At 40.6% G+C, this 21,814-nt stretch overlaps 1 protein-coding gene across 2 annotated transcripts in view; it reads left to right on the forward strand.

Annotated features, from left to right (window-relative positions):
- Window positions 1-513: 513 nt before the first annotated feature.
- The window catches only part of LOC115113348 (adhesion G protein-coupled receptor A3-like), a 274,806-nt gene continuing 253,505 nt past the window's right edge, over window positions 514-21,814 (forward strand). For both annotated transcript variants that reach the window (XM_029640886.2, XM_029640887.2), the window contains exon 1: window positions 514-1,283. In XM_029640886.2, coding sequence (XP_029496746.1) covers window positions 1,066-1,283 — 218 coding nt within the window. In that variant the 5' untranslated portion in view covers window positions 514-1,065. The remainder of the gene's footprint in view (window positions 1,284-21,814) is intronic.

Raw genomic sequence — 21,814 nt, forward strand, 5'->3', positions numbered from 1 at the left:
GCTTTTTTCTTAGTTGCTAAGGTGAGACGGTGCTGATGCATTATTTCCTGAATAAGTAAGCAATTATCTAACATCTCTCTCAGCATGGCATTGAGTTTGAATCCTGGAGCCAGGGAACAAATTGATATATTTATTTAGGCTATAAGGGTGTCCTCCAATGACCGTTTACCAACTGGTCATCTGATGGCAGATGTATCTGAGCCTGAGCCCCTGTGCCATTCAATTTCAGAACCATGTGATACTTAGATTGATGTGTGTTGACATCATACAAATAGAATTACTATTAATTCTAGGTCTAATAATTTTTATTTATATGGTTTGCATAATATAATGTTCACTGTGGTCCTAAATACAATTAAATGTTTTTGTTTTAGAACAGGTTACATGGATGTATTGATTTGAGGTTTACCCATGTAATAAAAATACCAATTTTTGCCCCTTGGCTTCGAGGGGGAGGGACTTCAGCTTCCATGCTGCTGATGACTTCGCAACAAGTCCCATGGTTGAAGACGCGAGACGTGGATGGGAATATCTGTGGCAACCTGTTGATACCGGAGTTATGACAATGGATAACTTAGTAGGAGTACTATGACAAAAGTGACAATCGACACATTGAAAGAACATCTTGTTCCTGCCGACGGCGAAGACGGCGTAATACGCTACTGCATTCCCATGCGTCAAACTTTTAGGATACCGGTAACAAACTTGCAAACCTTTATCTAGGAACGTTTTGGTAGCCGACAAAAGCGACACGTTTCTGTGTAAATGAGAAACAAATGATAGAAATGGCACAGCGCGGGGAAACAATATGTTAAAAGCAAAGACCTTCGTTATGCATGATTTTTATTTTATTTTTGACTTACAGGTAGCATGTACATTATGAGACACAACAGGTGTTGTCAGTAGTAACGCGCAGACTTTTATTCAAATACAAGAACAAGTCACTTGGTCGGTAGCTAACGTTAACCATCCACCAAGAAGAAGCCTATGTGAAATGGTCTCCACTTGCTTTACAGACCGGGAAGAGATAACTTGAGAACAATTCAATAAAAGGCTCAGTTCACAATGAAAATGCTGAGATTACTTTGCGTTGTTGTTGGGTTGTGGAGGACATGCCTGACGAACAGAAACTGCCCGGACCTCTTCATTGACAGCTGTCATTGCACCTCTGAGAGGTCCAAGGAATTGAGCAGACAAAATGTCTGGGTGAAGGTGGTGTGTGATGATGTGGAATTAATGGACACTCTACAACCCAGTTTCTTACCCAACAAAACAGTTTCCCTGTGAGTATGACATTAAACAATCAATAAAACAGTAGTTGAACAAATGTTGTTATGAACAAAAAATAGTGTAGTCAGAGTGCAGTACACTGCATTATAACTGCATTATAACTGCAGTATGCAGCAAATTCTGCTTCCAAAATAAAAATATTTACTGCAGTAATTTTGCAGTGTAACTGGAGTGCATAATAACTGCAGTATGTTGCAGTTATTACGCAATTACTGCATCCAAAATACTACAGTCCACTGCAGTTACTGCACTTTTGACCTGCTGTTAAAATGAACAGATATGAGAGGAAACTGCATTATTTTTTTGTAAGGAAGAATATCACATCATCCATTAATCTTAGATATCTGTGACAAAAATGGAAATTTAGTACTCAGCAGACCAGTTGTACACACCATGTATGGAATTATAAATCACTGTATTTCCCCCTTCTGCATATCCTTTGTACATGTTGGTCACTGAAGAAGTTATAGATAGTGTGCCCTTTCCTTTACCTCCTTTTGACTGACCAGCTCTACAAAAATAGCTATTTTCAGCATTTTCCTCTCCAATATCCGGTGATGCACCATTTGTAATGTATGAAAGGTTGCTCAAAGAGAATAAACTGATTAAAAAGGAACAAGCAAGAATAACCTTATTCACCATACAGGGCCTGTCAGATGAAATAAGAGAAAGCACTTTACAGTTCTGAGAGTGGAGAGCTTACCTAGCACGTTCAACCTGCAGGTGTGGAAATTGACTAGGCCTACTAGCGTTATAGACTGTATGGAAAGGTATTTCTTTGAGGGAGAAAAAAAGCAAATAGGAAATGTAAAGGAAGCTTCTCTATTCCAAACACTGTTGCAGAAGATTGTTGAAATATGAATGTTGATGGGCTATAATTAATTATAGCAATGTGGATATTAAATGACATTCTGAGTAGCTTTGGCCATATTTAATGTTAACAGAGTAATTCTGCTGCTCTGAGATACACGGTTACTTATGCGCCAAGGCTAATCTTGTCTTCGCTTGCTTCAATTGTTGTTGCAGTTGTGCCTGGATGCGATTTATAACATTTTGATTTGAGGAAGTGTTCTTCATGGACATACAGCTTCGTTCTTTACTGACAATCTTGGGTTCCTGGTCATGTTTAGGATAAATTAATTGTCCCCTGAAATAGCACAAGCGTCTTCCTTTTGTCCGATAAATCAACGCCTCTTGGCAGGAAATTAGGTGTATCCTTCATTGTAACAACAGTTTACAATTAAAATAGTCTTTTTAAGATTTTTTTTTAAAGAATACAAATACAAAAACAATAAAAAAAAATTTTTAAAAGTAATTTAAACTGATAAATGTAATGATCCCTGTCTTTCCCCGGGTCAACAAGCCAATATCCTCAAGCAGGCCCCTTGGTTGGCCGTGAAGCATTTTCATGCATTAGGAAACGTGACCTTTGTCGGGCCGAAGTGGCCTCCCGCATCTCCATTTTATTTAGACATGCTGTGAAAATAAACAGATATGAGAGGAAAGTAGACTGTGCACATCGTGTCATGCACCAAGTGGATTCCCTAACTAGCGGATCTCTCCTAATGCTTCCCTTTGGCCTCCTTCATTGTCCCTTTTATTCACTTCAGCTCTACAGATAATGAGTTCTGTATCAGTAGCCTTTTCATTATGGCACTTTCAGTATTTTTTTCCCCAGAGTGGATGCGTTCTATTCACAAGTAAATATATGTGTAGAGCTTGTAATGAAATGGCAGCACTGTCTATACGTCTTTGCTTTCATTTTCACGTTATTGCATTCGTTCTATGTGCATCTCTAGTCTCAATGAATTACATATTTCTATGAAGTTACAAACGACTCCTAACATAACTGATTGAAGAGAAAATGAAATGTGTGTGATGTCCATAATTCCTAGCAGCTGTAGACTCCAGAGCAGCAGAAGCCCTCTATTAACACCTCTGCCTGTTTCCCTATCCAAAACGTGGGAGAAGTTGCTCCAGTGTTGGAGTGGAGCCTGACAGCTCTGTTGACCTTGAGGCCTATCTGGTGTAATTGTTTCAGTGGCAAGTAGGAGAGAAGGAGAGAGAGGCGCTGTGTCTCTGTGGAGAACAGTAGCAGGGATTGTAGCTGACACCTGTCTTAAGCAAAGCATTGGCTAGTGAACATGGCACTGGCCTAAGAGAGAAGGGAGACAGAGGGGAGAACGAGGGAGAGAAAGTAAGAGAGAGGAGCCGGGGGGCATATGGTGGGAGGGAGGGAGCGAGAGGGAGAAAATGAGAGAGAAACATTTAGAAGGATAGAGGAAGTGACAGGGAAGGAGACTCGGAAAGAGTGACACAGAACACAGAGGGAGACAGGAAGTGTTGTGAAAAGAGATGTTTGGGTTAATGAGATGGAAGGAGCGATGGAGAGAACGTGACAGAGAAACACAAACATTGTTTGCAGGCGGTTGTTGCTCAGTCATAGTTGTAATGCAAACCTACCCTGCGAACAAGATCTTTCTACTCTTAGATATTGTATGTGACAAGATGTGTGCTCTGCATTTGCATAGCTGACAGCAAAGAAGTTTGGACTTTGTTTGTCTCCTTCTCAGAGATTTGCAGTGCAACTGTCCTGTCATATTTTTTTACCTTGTAAGACTCAGTTTTAAGAACATTGCAGTATAAGCATGTAGCTAATGTAGCATCAGCATGCGTATAGCATTTACAGTTTCAGTTGCCAACGGTTATCTCCTTTCAGATTTGGACATCCTCTACAGAAGAGCCACAAAAAAGCTCCTCAAAGCCCCCAAAGGCTCCAGTCTCTCCCAAGGTGAAGCTTGTGGAAAATAAAATGAGTGCATTGGTTTGGGGTAGGGACATGTCTGGCATAGGCCTACAGTAGACTTTGTGGGCAATGATCACACTGGAGACAGGAGGGGCTGTTAGTGGTAGTCTGGATGGCAGTGATCGTGAGGCCATGTTAAGGACATCCTTCACATTATTCTGGGAATGACATTGTAATGTAAAACATTCATAGATGGGGGTTGCAGGGAAGGCAACCCCACAACAGTGGGACTGATAGGAAGTGCTTTTGCATATGTCTTCCCCATTCGTTATGATGACTATGATTGTTCACCTGTGTTAGACCAGAAATGTGAGGTCAGTATGAACCTCCATTTCTGGCTTTTTCACTTTCTAGATGGGTAAGAATTAGACTTGGAGGGGATATTACATTGTATGACTCATGTTATTTTCCCCACTCATAATGTCAGGTGATTGTTTACCTACAGTATATGTTGGACTGGCTTGTGGCTAGTATTGACCAGTATGCGTCAGATAAGCCAGAGCTTTGAAGGAACAAGGTATAATGTGGACACCGGTGCCCTTGCTTACGAAAGACGGCCTTTCTGTCCTCGTGGAGTGTTTTTGCGTGCTGTCTATAAACCTATTTCCTTGCCTGCCTCGCTCTATTGTTCCTCAGGTGGTGTTGGCGGCTGCTCTGCTCTTCTCTGTTCTGAGTGGTTTATCATGAATATTTCATAGACATGTACGAGTAGCCCCTCTATATTATCTGTGCATTATCACACAGATGACCCCACTAGCAGGGATGGAGCAGAGAACGAATGCCTCTCGGTCCGTAAAAGGTAGCAGTTTAATACGCTACACGCAGGCCTTTAATCTAAAGAGACATGGCCAAATAGACCCTCATATACAGTCACAGGGGAATGTGGCTGAAGCTACTAGCCGCAATGCTTATCCATGGTCTCTTTCTCATTCCCTCTCCTGGCGCTTCCCCCCCCAGTGCCCTTAGTTTAGGTTTGAAAAGTGACAGGTTCATCTTTAGATAAGTGACTTTCCAGTAATAATCTCCCAAGCCTAGAGGAAATGGTTCTTTTCTCAGAACTATGTCCCCAGATGCTACTATAGGATCTATAGGAGTCCGGGGACTCAGAAGTCAGGCTCATCCCTGTATGTAAGCCTTCCAAAGCCTTAGGCCCTATACCTTTATCACACTTGACATTGACCCACAGTAGCAAGACCACAAACTGAGGGATCTCTACGATCTGTGGCTATGATTGTTTTATTGTGGGAAATGGATTTAGACTGCATGTTATTTTTAAGAAACTTGAAGTGGTTTGTTGTTGTTGTTGTTGGTCTATAGTGTAATTGTTAGGCTATCCAAGAAGCCACACTTCACAGTGCCCAGTAATGAATCATATCAAGCTGCTAGCTTTCTCTGGAAAATACTTGTTAGCATTGGGTGTCAAATGCTGTATTATAATATAGGTTATGGTTTCAAAGGACACCCTGATCAGTTTTGCAATATGAGATGATAATGACTCACCGCACCAGTGTTCGTGACCATTGGGTGAGCGAAAAGCTTGCAAATCACACAATACCCTCGAAAACCCAAGAATGTGTACAAACGCAGTGCGAATGTGGACTGTCTAAAAATATTAAGGAAGAAAAATACAATGTGTGCCAAGGATACACTCTGGTCTGTTATCCTTACCTCCTCCCTTCACCATTGAGTAAATACCAAGGTTATTTAAACTTTCATATGTCTGCTATCATGCAGGCAGCCAAACCTTTGGAAGCATGTTTTGTTTTCCCCATTTTTTTATTTTTTTGACATGTCGTAAAACAGCGATTAAAAGCCTGCAGTGCGCTGCTTCTGTTGCAAGGAGTGGTCACAGTAAGTAGTCTTTTTGAGGTCGCTCCGTTTTCAGTTTATTTTTAATTTTGTAATTACATAAAATGCATTATGAAATAATGACATTAGAATGATTTTAGCTTTTTAATGGCCAACGATATGGCCAACATGTCATATCACTGTATTTTTATAACAATTGGACGGTATTTTATGTTTTTGAATAATAAAAGTTATTAATTTGCTTTGAGTGGTGTGAGAACCAAGGGTGGCAACACATACATTCTAAGTGATTTCAATGGTTCTTTCTCCATTCTGATTTGTTTTATGCAATTCAAATTCAATCCATTTTTTTTGTTGCATTTTAGGCACTCATTTGAGATCATTTCCACACTGATACCTGGGGCTGCATGATATGGGCAAACAATCTAGGCCTTATATTTAACCAGATGTTGCAATTGTCATTTAACTTGCGATTTAGAGCAACACACTTGGGTGAACTGTTGGAATCATGGAAATGGAATGATTATTATGATTAGCTATATTATTATTATAATTAGAATATACTAGTGGGCACTTTGAATACAGTGTTTGACATGACAATGAATGAAAATGCCAGGGAGGAGTTATTGTGACAGGGTAGGAACCAAAGTGTTGATAAGTGTTTCCTAGGGGACCCTATGATATTTGGCTACATTTCATGTTTTCTCTTAGCTACTTTAAGTAGCTAACGTATTTATGCTTTGCGTATTCCTTTGATTTAGAAGATACTGTTGCACAAACTAAATGCTGATTTAGGCCTACACCATCACTGGTATTATCAGGCTGTAGAGGCGAACTACGTTTGCTCTGACTCAGTACATTTATTAGCTATCTAGCCAGCTAACTAATGATTAGCATTAGCTGCTAACAAGATTTAGGCTCAACTTGCTAAGAAAAGACTAACTAGCTGTTTGCAGTAAGAAACACAAACTAATAGTGCAATTATAAAATGCAAAGAAGCAAAGAGAAAACAGCATCGTTGTCATCAAAATTGTTGCATGTGCTGCATTGACCATGCAGACTGAATGCAAGTGTCTCGTGGTCGAGGAACAACAAATGTTCTCCATCAGTGGGGGCGGGGCTAGGTCTGTGTGGAAAGCGGCATAGAGAGAGAGAGAGTGGTGAGAGATGACTCAAGTAGCGAAGTAAACTATAAAAATGGACTTTACACACGGGGTATCACATTTAACAAACCGAACATTCAAATACCGTTATAGAAGGTAAAGTAAAAACCCAAACCGATCTGTGCATCAATAATGGTACAGTGCCTTCGGAAAGTATTCAGTATTCCATTGACTTTTTCCACATTTTGTTACGTTACAGCCATATTTTAAAATGGATTCATACTTGATTGGAGTCCACCTGTGGTAAATTCAATTGATTGGACATGATTTGGAATGGCACACAACTGTCTGTCCCACAGTTGACAGTGCATGTCAGAGCAAAAACCAAGCCATCAGGTCGAAGGAATTGTCCTTAGAGCTCCAACACAGGATTGTATCGAGGCACAAATCTGGGGAAGGGTACCAAAAAATGTCTGCAGCGTTGAAGGTCCCCAAGAACTCAGTGGCCTCCATCATTCTTAAATGGATGAAGTTTGGAGCCACCAAGACTCTTCCTAGAGCTGGCCGCCTGGCCAAACTGACCAATCAGGGGAGAAGGGCTTTGGTCAGGGAGGTGACCAAGAACCCAATGGTCACTCTGACAGAGCTCTAGAGTTCCTCTGTGGAGATGGGAGAACCTTCCAGAAGGACAACCATCTCTGCAGCACTCCACCAATCAGTCCTTTATGGTCGAGTGGCCAGACGAAAGCCACTCCTCAGTAAAAGACACGTGACAGGCACCTAAAGGACTTCCAGACCATGAGAAACAAGATTCTCTGGTCTGATGAAACCAAGAACTCTTTGGCCTGAATGCCAAGTGTCATGTCTGGAGGAAACCTGGCACCATCCCTACGGTGAAGCATGGTAGTGGCAGCATCATGCTGTGGGGATGCTTCTCAACAGAAGGGCCTCGAAGACTTGTCAGGATCGAGGCAAAGATGAATGGAGCCTAAGCGCACAGCCAAGACAATGTAGGAGTGGCTTCGGGACAAGTCTCTGAATGTCCTTGAGTGGCCTAGCCAGAGCCCGGACTTGAACCCGATCAAACATATCTGGAGAGACCTGAAAATAACTGTGCAACAACACTCCCCATCCAACCTGACAGAACTTGAGACGATCTGCAGAGAAGAATGGGAGAAACTCCCCAAATACAGGTGTGCCAAGCTTGTAGCATCATACCCAAGAAGACTCAAGGCTATAAGCACAGGTGCTTCAACAAAGAACTGAGTCAAGGATCTAAATACTTATGTAAATGTGATATTTTTTGCATTTGTTTTGGTATAAATTAGCAAAGATGTCTAAGAACCTGTTTTTGCTTTGTCATTATGATGTATTGTGTGTAGATTGAGGGAGCTGAAAAAAAACATTTAATACATTTTAGAATAAGGCTGTAACGTAAATACAGTGTACCGCCCAGCCCTACAGATAAATAGAAAAATAAGAAATTACTATGAAATAATAAAATATTGCAGTTCTGTATATTACTTTGAATTTATTTAATTACTTTATTATTTTTCATTCCTTTAAGTCATCATGTAATCGCTGCTCAGGCAGTAGCAGTCAGCTAGCCAGACCATCTAACATTATTATCGTATCTATGTGCTCCCCATACTGTAGTCTTTAGTCTTCCCGTTTAGCTAGCCTAGTATGCTGCAGAGCTGTCTGGAAGAATTATTTGACTATTTCTTCAAAGTAGATAAGGCATTCTGTCACAAACTGTCTCTGACCCTCTCATCATAGTGTTGTGTACATCTATCTCTCATGCTGTCTGTGTGTATCTAATGAGTTAACGTAGCAGGCATAGAAGTGTGTCCTTCCAGAGATCTGTATAATGACGAGATGCTCATGTCTTCGCCCTAAGAAAAGTTGAGAAGGCAGGCGACAAGCGCAGTCCAAAATAGGCCCATAGAAACGCATTGGGCTTGTTTTGCATTAAGTCTGGACTAGGGCTGTGACTGTCACAAACTTTTGTCAGTCGGGGATTGTCAAGCAAATAACTGTCGGTCTCACAGTAATTGACCTTTAATCAACATAAACACATTTAACATCTCCTGGCTTCCAGACAGCCATTTAAAAAAAGTCTAATAAATCCAAGTAATATAGCCTACACCTTCACAATAAATCCATTATTTAGAAGCATGATATGAAGAAAATGTAGTCTATTTCAGAAGAAAAGAATAGCATACTGTGAGTTATGTTAGGTCCTTATGTTAGGTCCTAATGCGGCTATGCCAAATGGCTGTGGGCTACACTAGTTCATTTAGCAGACAAGATTTGCTTATAATTCCTTGGCTTTATAGTAGGAAGAATATAATTGAACAAAGCTGAATAAAATATACACGTTTTCCCCGAGCGGTTTGGAGTGTGCGCGTGCACCTATTCTGTGTTGAGCAGTTAACGAAGAAATAGGTACTCCTATATGCTTAATTTAGAATCATTACTGTAACTTTAGTTGTTCTACAAGCATTGGGCTATACGGTTAGATTTTTAATACATTGTAAGGCTGCATGATGAGATTCAAATGATGATTTGAAAAAGGTTGCTTGAAAGGCATGAGCTCTGCTTAGTTTTTTTGCTCAGGCTGTACACACTCCAATAGTCTCTCATGCCCAATTTGACAAGCACTTGATAATGCCTAACATTTCACGGTGGCATCCCCTTTGTGGCTCTGTCCCTAAAAAATCCATGCCTTTTGCGGCCCGGAGTGCTACGTCATGCCCTTCTGTGCTGCGCAATCGGAAGCCCTCATTCACATGGCTCTCCTTCACGGGTCTTTCTCACAGGCTATAAATGAAGACCGACACATCCGGGGCGCAACTGCACACGTCCTTATCCAATTCCGAGGTGCATATTGAAGATATTGGAAGAACTGTCCTCATTTACTTTTTATCAGCCAACAAAATGAGGAGGCCCAATGAACAGCAAAAGCACTAGCCTATGTCAATCTACTATTCCCCCATAGTACAAAAGTCAACATATTCTGTGCGAGAAATAAATATTCCAAACATAGTATGAGAGTTGTGGGATGCGATAGATCCCAAATTAATACAACCACTAGCAAAAATATGTGGGCTAGACTAATTAAGGACTATGATTGAGAAAAGGGCGCAAAAAAGGCTTTGTTTCTTATGCTGGGCATCATTCACAAGTGATAATATATATAGGCTAATATTGTCACCCATCAGACTTTTCTTGATTTAATCGTGTCTTTAAATATACTAAATAATATATTTTTAACATTTGTTTTGATTTAGAATGGACCATTATCATGTACCTGTATCAAAACAGAGGCAAGCGGGAAAAAAAGTAATCTATGCACTTAAATAGCGAATGGAGGACGCTTTTCCCCATGGTTTATTTTCATGCAGGCCAGGTAGGCTTTACTCCTGTTGTAAATATAAGCAATGTGCTTAATATTAGGAAAGTTTAGAAAAATAATATAGTAGGCCTAGCTTATATAAAGCTGGTGGGAGCCTCGTCTTTTTATTAGCGGCCATCACTCAGTTTTCTCCCGCAATTGCATAGCCAGTTGAAATGTTGCGTAACATGAAGTGTTTGATTAGATTTTTTAATACATTTGCATTGATGTTAGCATGATTAGAGGGACAATAGAGTGCTGAGTACCAAGCAGTTAGCAAGTTTGGTAGGCTACTAATAACCAGCAGCATCAGAGCTTGGAGAAGCCTAATTACCGTGACTCGACAGTCATGTGGAATTTGACTGCCTTCATGACTTCTGACCGCCAGTGTGGAGGTAATACGGTCACCGCAACAACCCTAGTTTGGACCCAACAGGACCTTGAACAGCTTCTACCCCCAAGCTATAAGACTGCTTAATAGATAGTTAAATAGTCAACCAATAGCTAACCAGGTTATCTGCATTGACCCTTTTTGCAATAATCGAATTGACTCAGAACATACACTGCTGTTGATGTTTATTACCGTAATTGCTGGACTATTAAGCACACCTGAATATAATCCGCACCCACTGAATTATAAAAAAATATGTATTTTGTACATAAATACGCCGCACATGTCTATAAGCCGCAGGTGCCTACCGGTACATTGAAACAAATGAACTTGGTCACTATCTTCCTCCTCCTGTGCACTGAAACCACTGAAGTCATCTCCTTCGGTGTCGGAGATGAATAGCCTCAGAATTGCTTCATCCGATGTTGGATCGTTTTCATTGTCGCTCTCGTCACTTTCATCCGGAGGCAAATACCCCGCTGAGCTCATGCTGCCCTCTTCAAAACGCAGCAGTCCAGCCTTTCGAAACACGTTGATGATAGTGGATTTTTTGACAATGCTCCACGCTGTCAGGACCCACTGGCAGACTTGACCATAAGTTTCTCTTCGCATGCAGCCCGTTTTAGTGAAGGATTTCTCCCCACTTGTCATCCAAGCCTCCCACTGAACACGGAGCGCCACCTTAAATGCAGGATTTACACTGATGTTGAGTGGCTGCAAATACTTTGGGCCATCTGCTTTTCTTCCCTCTGAAAGGTTTGTTGTCTTTTTGCACTGAGTCAGTTCCTCACGCTGCTGTTTACAAAGTCTTATAATCGACTCATTAAGGCCAAGCTCCCGTGCAGCAGCTCTCTTTCCTTTTCCAACAGCCAGATCGATCGCCTTCAACTTGAAAGCTGCATCATATACATTTCTCAGTGTCTTTGCCATGATGAGGGTGACAAAATTACTACCGTAATCAGAATGATGGGAAGTTTGAGCGCGCTCGATTTTACGTCACATTATGTGACGGTGCTCAGTTTTTTGGCGGCATGAATCTTGTGAAAGCGGGAAAAATCCATAAATTAGCCACGTCATTGTATAAACCGCGAGGTATCTATCCCGTTGCCTTGTCACTTTATCCCTACCTACAGTTGAAATCGGAAGTTTACATACACCTTAGCCAAATACATTTAAACTCAGTTTTTCACAATTCCTGACATTTAATCCAAGTAAAAATTCCCTGTTTTAGGTCAGTTAGGATCACCACTTCATTTTAAGAATGTGAAATGTCAGAATAATAGTAGAGAGTGATTTATTTCATCTTTTATTTCTTTCATCACATTCCCAGTGGGTCAGAAGTTTAGACACTCAATTAGTATTTGGTAGCATTGTCTTTACATTGTTTAACTTGGGTCAAACGTTTCGGGTAGCCTTCCACAAGCTTCCCACAAACAGCTGACAGTGCTGGTGTAAAGATGCTGGTTTTAAGCCTCCTTGCTCGCATATGCTTTTTCAGTTCTGCCCACAAATTGTCTATAGGATGGAGTTCAGGGCTTTGTGATGGCCACTCCAATACCTTGACTTTGTTGTCCTGAAGCCATTTTGCCACAACTTTAGAAATATGTGTGGGGTCATTGTCCATTTGGAAGACCCATTTGCAACCAAGCTTTAACTTCCTGACTGATGTCTTGAGATGTTGCTTCAATATATCCACAGAATTGATCATCCTCATGATGCCATCTATTTTGTGAAGTGCACCAGTCCCTCCTGCAGCAAAGCAACCCCACAACATGATGCTGCCACCCCTGTGCTTCACGGTTCTTCGGCTTGCAAGCATCTCCCTTTGTCCTCAATACATAACGATGGTCATTATGGCTAAACAGTTCTATTTTTGTTTCATCAGACCAGAGGACATTTGCAAACCGTAGGCTGTCTTTTTAATGGCGGTTTGGAGCAGTAGCTTCTTCCTTACTGAGCGATGTTTCAGGTTTTGTCGATATAGGACTCATTTTACTGTGTATATAGAATCTTTTGTACTTCTTTCCTCAAGCATCTTCACAAGGTCCTTTGCTGTTGTTCTGGGATTGATTTGCACTTTTCGCACCAAAGTACGTTCATCTCTAGGAGACAGAACACGTCTTATTCCTGAGCGGTATGACAGCTGCATGGTCCATGGTCTTTATACTTGCGTACTATTGTTTGTACAGATGAACGTGGTACCTTCAGGCATTTGGAAATTGCTCCCAAGGATGAACCAGACTTGTGGAGGTCTTGGCTGATTTCTTTTGATTTTCCCATGATGTCAAGCAAAGAGGCAGTGACTTTGAAGGTAGGCCTTGAAATACATCCACAGGTACACCTCTGAATGACTCAAATGATGTCAATTAGCTTCTCAGAAGCTTCTAAAGCCATTACATAATTTTCTGTAATTCTCCAAGCTGTTTAAAACTTCTTCGGGGGCAGTATTGAGTAGCTTGGATGAATAAGGTGCCCAGAGTATACTGCCTGCTACTCAGGCCCAGTTGCTAATATATGCATATTATTATTAGTAGTAGTATTAGATAGAAAACGCTCTGACGTTTCTAAAACTGTTTGAATGATGTCTGTGAGTATAACAGAACTCATATGGCAGGCAAAAACCTGAGGAAAAAATAGAAATCTGAGGTTTGTTGTTTTTCAACTCATTCCCTATCAAAAACACAGTGTCTATGGGGTCATTTTGCACTTCCCAAGGCTTTCACTAGAAGTCAACCGTCTTTAGAACCTTGTTTGATGCTTCTACTGTGAAGTGAGGGCGAATAAGGGCTGTTTGAGCCAGGTGTCTGGCAGAGTGCCATGAGCTCGTGACGCGCGTTCACGTGAGAGTTAGCTTGTGTTCCACTTCATATCTATAGACAAAGGAATTCTCCGGTTGGAACATTAAAACATCCTAAAGATTGATTCTATACTTCGTTTGACATGTTTCTACAAACTGTAATATAACTTTTCATCTGAACTTTCGCATGGACTTCGTGATTTTGGATTGTGTACTAAACGTGCGAACAACAAGGAGGTATTTGGACATAAATGAGGGACTTCATCGAACAATTCAAACATTTGATTGTGGAACTGGGATTCCTGGGAGTGCATTCTGATGAAGAGCATCAAAGGTAAGTGAATATTTATAATGCTATTTTTGACTTCTGTTGACTGCACAACATGGCGGGTATCTGTTTGTCTGTTTTTTTTTGTCTGAGCGCTGTCCTCAGATTATTGCATTGTGTGCTTTTTCGCTACAGCTTTTTAAAAATCTGACAGAGGTTGCATTAAGGAGAAGTTTATCTAAAATGCCATGCATAACACTTGTATTTTCATCAACATTTATGATGAGCATTTCTGTAAATTGATGTGGCTCTCTGCAAAATCACTGGATGTTTTGGAACTACTGAACGTAATGCGCCAATGTAAACTTTTATATAAATATGAACTTTATCAATCAAAACATATGTTGTGTATCATGAAGTCCTATGAGTGTCATCTGATGAAGATCATCAAAGGTTAGTGATTAATTTTATCTCTATTTGGGCTTTGTGTGACTCCTCTCTTTGGCTGTAAAAATGGCTGTGTTTTCTGTGACTTGGCTCTGACCTAAGACAGGGAATTTTCACTAGGATTAAATGTCAGGAATTGTGAAAAACTGAGTTTACATGTATTTGGCTAAGGTGTATGCCAACTTCCGACTTCAACTTTACATATCTACCTCAATTACCTCATACCCCTGCGCATATACTCGGTACACATAGCTGTGTGTATAGCCAAGTTATTATTACTCATTGTGTATTTATTCCTTGTGTTATTTAAAAAAAACATTCTACTATTGCTCTTTTTTTATTCTCTCTGCATTGTTGAGAAGGGCCTGTAAGTAATATTTTCATTGTTAGTCTACACCTGTTGTTTACAAAGCATGTGACAAATGAAATGTTATTTGCTTAATGAAATCTACCACTCCCTTCAGCCCAGTGTCCCACATAGTTCTTGACTTGATATCTATTGTGATCGATTTGATTTCTCCCTAGAGAAACGGCACATTGGGCTCACAAAGAACCCAAAGTAAATGGAATTCAAGTAATTGAAAAGACTTCAATCAATTAGTTGTTTAATAACCCCCCAAAATAAAAAGTGGTGGTTATTCGCTCAGCACTAACCGTAGGGAACATTAACTTCTTTCTAGGCTCTGCACTGCATGGGTCCTCAACACACCACATGCAGCACCACTTACTCAGTCTGCCCTCTCCGTTTGTGTGTTTGTGTGTCACCCTCTCAAATTGCAAACAATTTCAAACCACATGTTGCTCAACCATCGACATACTATGTGATTTTGTCTTGGTAAATGGAATTGATTATTTCAAATGTTCCATGCCCTCCAGCATTAGCCTTAAAAATGTGGGCTTTGCAAGGTTACTGATTTGCACTAACCAAGCCAGAACCTTTTGAGGAAACAGTTTTATGGTCACAGTGTACTCCCTTCCTTGTCCAGTGGGGCGGCGACATGTGCAGATGTGCTCAGCTGTCAGGCAGGGCTTATTTGAAGTTCTGCTATAACCCACTTGAACTCCAGAGCAATGTCTGTTTTGCGTCCAAGGTCAATGTTTGTCTATATGAAATATGTTATTTTGGTTAGCTGTGCCTAGTAACTGGATATTATAGAATAACAGAGGGTTTGCAATGTTTGAAGAGAAGTGCCTGGAAATCATGGGGCCAGGCCTATCTGAATGCTTGCAATAGTTCACATTGTGATCTTTACCCTACTTGGTCCCCATGATTGGTGTCTTGGATCACATCAATTGAAGTTATTTTTGTTTCTGCACTTTTATAATAATACAGTCGAATGTCTCTGGTGTATGGCTGTCTCCGTTCTGTAATAGGGCTGTTTAGACCTCACAGAAATATATCTCAGCTGTCTTTGGTCAGAGGGAAAAATGAAAGCCAGGGTTGTGCTCTAGGAGAAGAGCTCATAGGGAGGTTCTACACCAAGTTCAACCAATTAGAACAACACACAAGTCCAATGAGACATGGATCTTTTTCAAAACAAAGATAATTCGCGCCATTTAAAGAGGTAATCTGCAGTTGCTACATCCATTTTTGGAATGATAAATTTATGATATGTACCCATTGATTCTTGAAGAATATAAATTATAAATGCTTCATGAGCTTAGTTCAAATGTTGTACCCCATAATAACCCAGAATATAAGCTTGTTTTACTCCATTGTTTGTAAACAAAGTATATGTAAACAAACACTACATAGCCTTAACTATATGTTTGATATCATGGCTGGTCAGTCCTTGCATTCATAGCTCTGTCTATGAATTTGACAGTGGTTACATATCTCCAGCCCTATCCCTCAGGTTTTTACAGAAACAGGAGCAGGGTGGACACTTTATTATTGTTTCAACTGCTGATTGCCGCTTTAAGGAAAACATTCAGTTTTAAAATGTGTTACGCTGTATGAATGAGCCATGTCAGCCTGTGTGTATTAGCGTGTGTGCGCGTGTGCGTGTCCTCTTGCGGTTCACAGGGCCTAACCCTTTGCATGTTAGTGCTAATCAGAGAAACACATGCAGAGAGTGATGACATACACCATTTGTTCCGGCCCAGCCAGACAATATTTAATTTGTCCGTTCCCCTGAAAGCAGCTTATCCTAGGAGAACATAATTGATATTGTAAATAGAAAGTTGGAAGGACACTCTAGAATTTAGTCATGCGCTGTTTACATAATGTTCAATTATGTTTTGCCTCTGATTTCCTGGACGTTGTGCAGAGGCCTAAGAGAGGTATGTGGGGATTGCCGAGGAGCTGGTTTCCTCTGCATACACAGTGCGGGACACGCTTGAGTTTGCACAAACAGAGGCTGCTTGCATTAGCGGTACATGGGTAAAATCACTGAGGAAGCTGCCTGGAAAAAAGCCATATTAAAATGATCTTGTGGTAATTGCGTTGTTTGCTCTATAACCCATTCATTCTTATGCCACCGTGATATATACTGAACAAAAATATAAACGCATCATGCAACAATTTCAACTATTTTACTGAGTTGCAGTTAATAAAGGAAATCAGTCAATTTAAATACATTAATTTGGGCCTAATCTATGGATTTCACATGACTGGGCAGGGGCACAGCCATGGGTGAGACTGGGAGGGCATAGGCCCACCCACTTGGGAGCCAGGCCCTGCATATCAGAATGAGTTTTTTCCCCCCCACAAAAGGGCTTTATTACAGACAGAAATGCTTCGAAGTTTCATCAGCTGTCCAGGTGGCTGGTCTCAGACAATCCCGCAGGTGAAGAAGCCGGATGTGGAGGTCTGCGGTTGTGAGGCCGGTTGGACATACTGCAAAATTCTCTAAAATAACGTGGGAGGCAGCTTATGGTCGAGAAATTAACATTAAATTATCTGGCAATAGCTCTGGTAGACATTCCTGCAGTCAGCATGCCAATTGCACACTTTTTGTAAACCTGAAACATCTGTGCCATTTTGTTGCGTGACAAAACTTCACATTTTAGAGTGGCCTTTTACTGTCCTCAGCACAAGGTGCATCTGTGTTATGATCATGCTGTTTAATCAGCTTCTTGACATACCACACCTGTCAGGTGGATGGATTATATTGGAAAAGGGATGTAAACAAATTTCTACACAAAAGTTGAGAGAACTTTTTGTGCTTTTCTCTGGGATCTTTTATTTCAGCTCATGAAACATGGAACCAACACTTTACATGTTGTGTTTTATATTTTTGTTCAGTATACAATAAGGCAGAGACAACAAAAAGACAATCGTCACACAGTGGCGGAATACCAGTTAAAAGTTTGCGCACCTACTCATTCAAGGGCTTTTCTTTATTTGCACTATTTTCTACATTGTAGAATAATAGTGAAGACATCAAAACTATGAAATAACACACAAGGAATCATGTAGTAACCAAAACAGAGATTCTTCAAAGTTGCCACCCTTTGCCTTGATGGAATGGAATTTCTTTCCTTTTTGAGCCAATCAGTTGTGTTGTGGTATACAGAAGATATTCCTATTTGGTAAAATACCAAGTCCATATTCTGGCAAGAACAGCTCAAATAAGCAAAGAGAAGCGACAGTCTATCATTACTTTAAGACATGAAGGTCAGTCAATCCGGAACATTTCAAGAACTTTGAAAGTTTGTTCAAGGGCAGTCACAAAAACCATCCAGCGTTATAATGAAACTGGCTCTCATAAGGACCGCCACAGGAAAGGAAGACCCAGAGTTACCTCTGCTGCAGAGGATATGTTCATTAGTTACCAGCCTCAGAACATGCAGCCCAAATAAGTGCTTCATCGAGTTCAAGAAACAGACACATCTCAACAGCAACTGTTTAGAGGAGACTGCGTGAATCACACCTTCATTGTCGAATTGCGGCAAAGAAGCCACTACTAAAGGACAACAATAATAAGAAGAGACTTGCTTGGGCCAAGAACCACGAGAAATGGACATTAGACTGGTGGACATCTGTCTTTTGGTCTGATGAGTCCAAATTTGAGATTTTTGGTTCGAACTGCCGAGGCTTTGTGAGACTCTGAGTACGAGAACGGATGATCTCTGCATGTGTGGTTCCCACCATGAGGCATCGAGGAGGATGTGTGATGGTGTGGGGGTGCTTTGCTGGTGACACTGTTGGTGATTTATTTAGAATTCAAGGCACACTTAACCAGCATGGCTACCACAGCATTCTTCAGCAATACGCCATCCCATCTTCAAACCAAGCTGCTTACTTATTGCAGATTCAGTCTTCCCAGCCTGGTGCAGGTCTACAATTTTGTTTCTGGTGTCCTTTGACAGCTCTTTGGTCTTGGCCATAGTGGAGTTTGGAGTGTGACTGTTTGAGGTTGTGGACAGGTGTCTTTTATACTGATAACAAGTTCAAACAGGTGCCATTAATACAGGTAATGAGTGGAGGACAGAGGAGCCTCTCAAAGAAGAAGTTACAGGTCTGTGAGGGAAAGAACTCTTGCTTGTTTGTAGGTGACCAAATACTTATCTTCCACCATAATTTGCAAATAAATTCATTAAAAATCCTCCAATGTGATTTTCAGGATTTTTTTTCTCATTTTGTCTGTCATAGTTGAAGTGTACCTATGATGAAAATTACAGGCCTCTCTCATCTTTTTAAGTGGGAGAACTTGTACAATTGGTGGCTGACTAAATACTTTTTTGCCGCACTGTATTTGTTGCTTTTATATTGTTTTTGTAAACATTTCATTTATATGTGGGACCAATACATTGAATATTCCTAGGCAAAATGTTCAGGCACTTTGGAGAAGTTGAAAAAACACTTGGATATCCCCTGTATGTCCCCCAAGACCAGCACAATGTTTGAGAGAGGTTGCTGTTGTAGAAATATTATTTTTATAGTGAACAATAACTTTTAGGCACATACAGTGTGCATAACAGTGCAATTACCACATCCGGACACTTTGGAGAGGTTAAAATGACACTTGAACGTACCCTAGATACCCCTTAACACCACCAGAATGTTTGATATGGAGGTTGATATGGAATAAATTGTGTTTTTATACTGAACAAATATAATTTAGGGATTGCAAATATGTAATAGCACTGGAGTTATCTAATTTACAGACATATGTTACTTTGGAGAGGTTTAGGGACACTTTGAAACGTCCCGTGACCACACCTGACACCACATACGAAAACATCTGCCCATTTCAAGTTGTTAGGTTTATCGATCCCATTTTTTTCTCCTGATATTGTTCACATGTTGTGGAAACCATCTGATATGTTTCCAGCTCTGGGCATCAATAATTGTCTCATAGCTTTTCAATGAAAGATGAGTTGTGTATTCTAAACTATGTAACTCCTATCTATCTTCTGATCATTTCCTCATAATCTCCTGTCATGACTTTCCCCCCTGGGTGAAGATCAGAGAGAGCCCCCTCTCCCACCAGAGAGGAAGGGGGGAAGTGGGGGCGGAGTTGGCCAGTTTTATGACGGTCGTAAATACCTTGCAGCAACACTTTCTCCCACTCTGCAGAAATGGAAGTTAAAAATCCCTTTGTTACAACAGAGAGAGATTTTGCAGAACTGTAACATCACAAGGTTGGACATTGAAACAATATTTCTAATGTAAATAATGTGGTAAATGGTTCATGGGGCTCTAAACAATAATCATGTCAAATAAGTTGTTGTTTTGTGATATCATTAAGGAAGGTATAACCAAATAATGATAACATTGTTAAATAGTATCCGCAAAACACCAGCCTCAACGCCAACAGTGAAGAGGCGACTCCGCGGTGCGGGCCTTCTAGGCAGAGTTGCAAAGAAAAAGCCATATCTCAGACTGGCCAATAAAAATAATAGATTAAGATGGGTAAAAGAACACAAACGCTGGACAGAGGAGCTCTTCCTAGAAGGCCAGCATACCGGAGTCGCCTCTTCACTGTTGACGTTGAGACTGGTGTTTTGCGGGTACTATTTAATGAAGCTGCCAGTTGAGGACTTGAGGCGTCTGTTTCTGCATGGAATAGCCATCATTTCTCAGAACAAGAATAGACTGACGAGTTTCAGAAGAAAGTTCTTTGTTTCTGGCCATGCTCCAGATACTCAACTAGTCTAAAGAAGGCCAGTTTTAGTGCTTCTTTAGTCACAACAACAGTTTTCAGCTGTGCTAACATAATTGCAAAAGGGTTTTCTATTGATCAATTAGCCTTTTAAAATGATAAACTTGGATTAGCTAACACAAGATGCCATTTGAACACAGCAGTGATTGTTGCTGATAATGGAACTCTGTATGCCTATGTACTATAGATATTCCATTTAAAAATCAGCTTTTTACATTTCCAACAATAACCATTTCTACACTGTATTTCTCATCAATTTGATGTTATTTTTTTGGACGAAAAAATGCTTTTCTTTTAATAACAAGGACATTTCTAAGTGACCCAACATTTTTAAAGGTAGTGTACATTTGTTTCATCACAAAACCGCAGAGCAACATCTGTGCTGTGAAGTCCACAATGAAAACATTGCGTGTAACGAACAGTTACATGACCTACAGCGTGGTCATGCAGGTTCATGTTTTTCCGACAGTTTACTAAACAACTACTGATTTAGAACCACAGAATTACTGCAAGTCATCACAAAGAAAACAGACCACTGCTTCCACTATTCCAGCACCATTTCAACTTAAACATTTAAGCTTCATGAAATCAACTAGACTATATATCCTTAGTTTAATACAGTGAAAACAATCTTAAAAATACCAAAAACAATTTAGTCCAATCAATTTAACAAATTGTCATGTGGCAGTCCATGGTACTGTTTTCTGTTTGTGTGTGCGTGTGTGCGCAAGAAAAAAAAACTCTTGACTCGCCCTACATGTAGACCAGTTGCCATCCTCCTCTCTTTCATGTTGACAAAACGGTCTATGACTGTGTCATACAGTAGTACACACTTTTTAGTTTTTGTTGTCAAAGGCTACCTGGCTAAAATGATTGCTAGCCTGACTTCCTCGCAAGAGCAAGAATGAACCAGCTAACGTGAGCCTACTAGACTACATACTGAACTTCAATCGTCGCAGGCCAGTGGCACAATATACGAATTCATGGTTAGATTACAATCTCTGTCATTGTCCTGTACATAGAATTAAGACCAATTCCCCATCTCCATCCGTTTCTTAGGAAAGGGCCGATGTATCTAGCTACTGTGGGACAACACAAGCAGACCAGAAACAGACATGTTTTTCTGACAAATACGTTTTGCTTTTGATGTGATTTTATTGGAGTGAAGCCAAATCCAAACTGGCCTCCCTTGGTGGGTGGTTTTGCGCCAGGACTACCAACAGTTGAGCTCAGCTCAACGCTGATTTGCCAAAGGGAGGCCAAATGCTTGCTGGCATCAATCAATCAAATGCTACGGAGGCATGGCCTAGTCTTTTTGTCCAGACAGAATCACATACTTGGGCTACACATACTGAGACAGAGGGGGCTGTTTCCCTCGCTCGGGCGATTTCTCCGG

Source organism: Oncorhynchus nerka, linkage group LG28, assembly GCF_034236695.1.
Source record: "Oncorhynchus nerka isolate Pitt River linkage group LG28, Oner_Uvic_2.0, whole genome shotgun sequence".
NCBI classification, from domain to species: Eukaryota; Metazoa; Chordata; class Actinopteri; order Salmoniformes; family Salmonidae; genus Oncorhynchus; species Oncorhynchus nerka.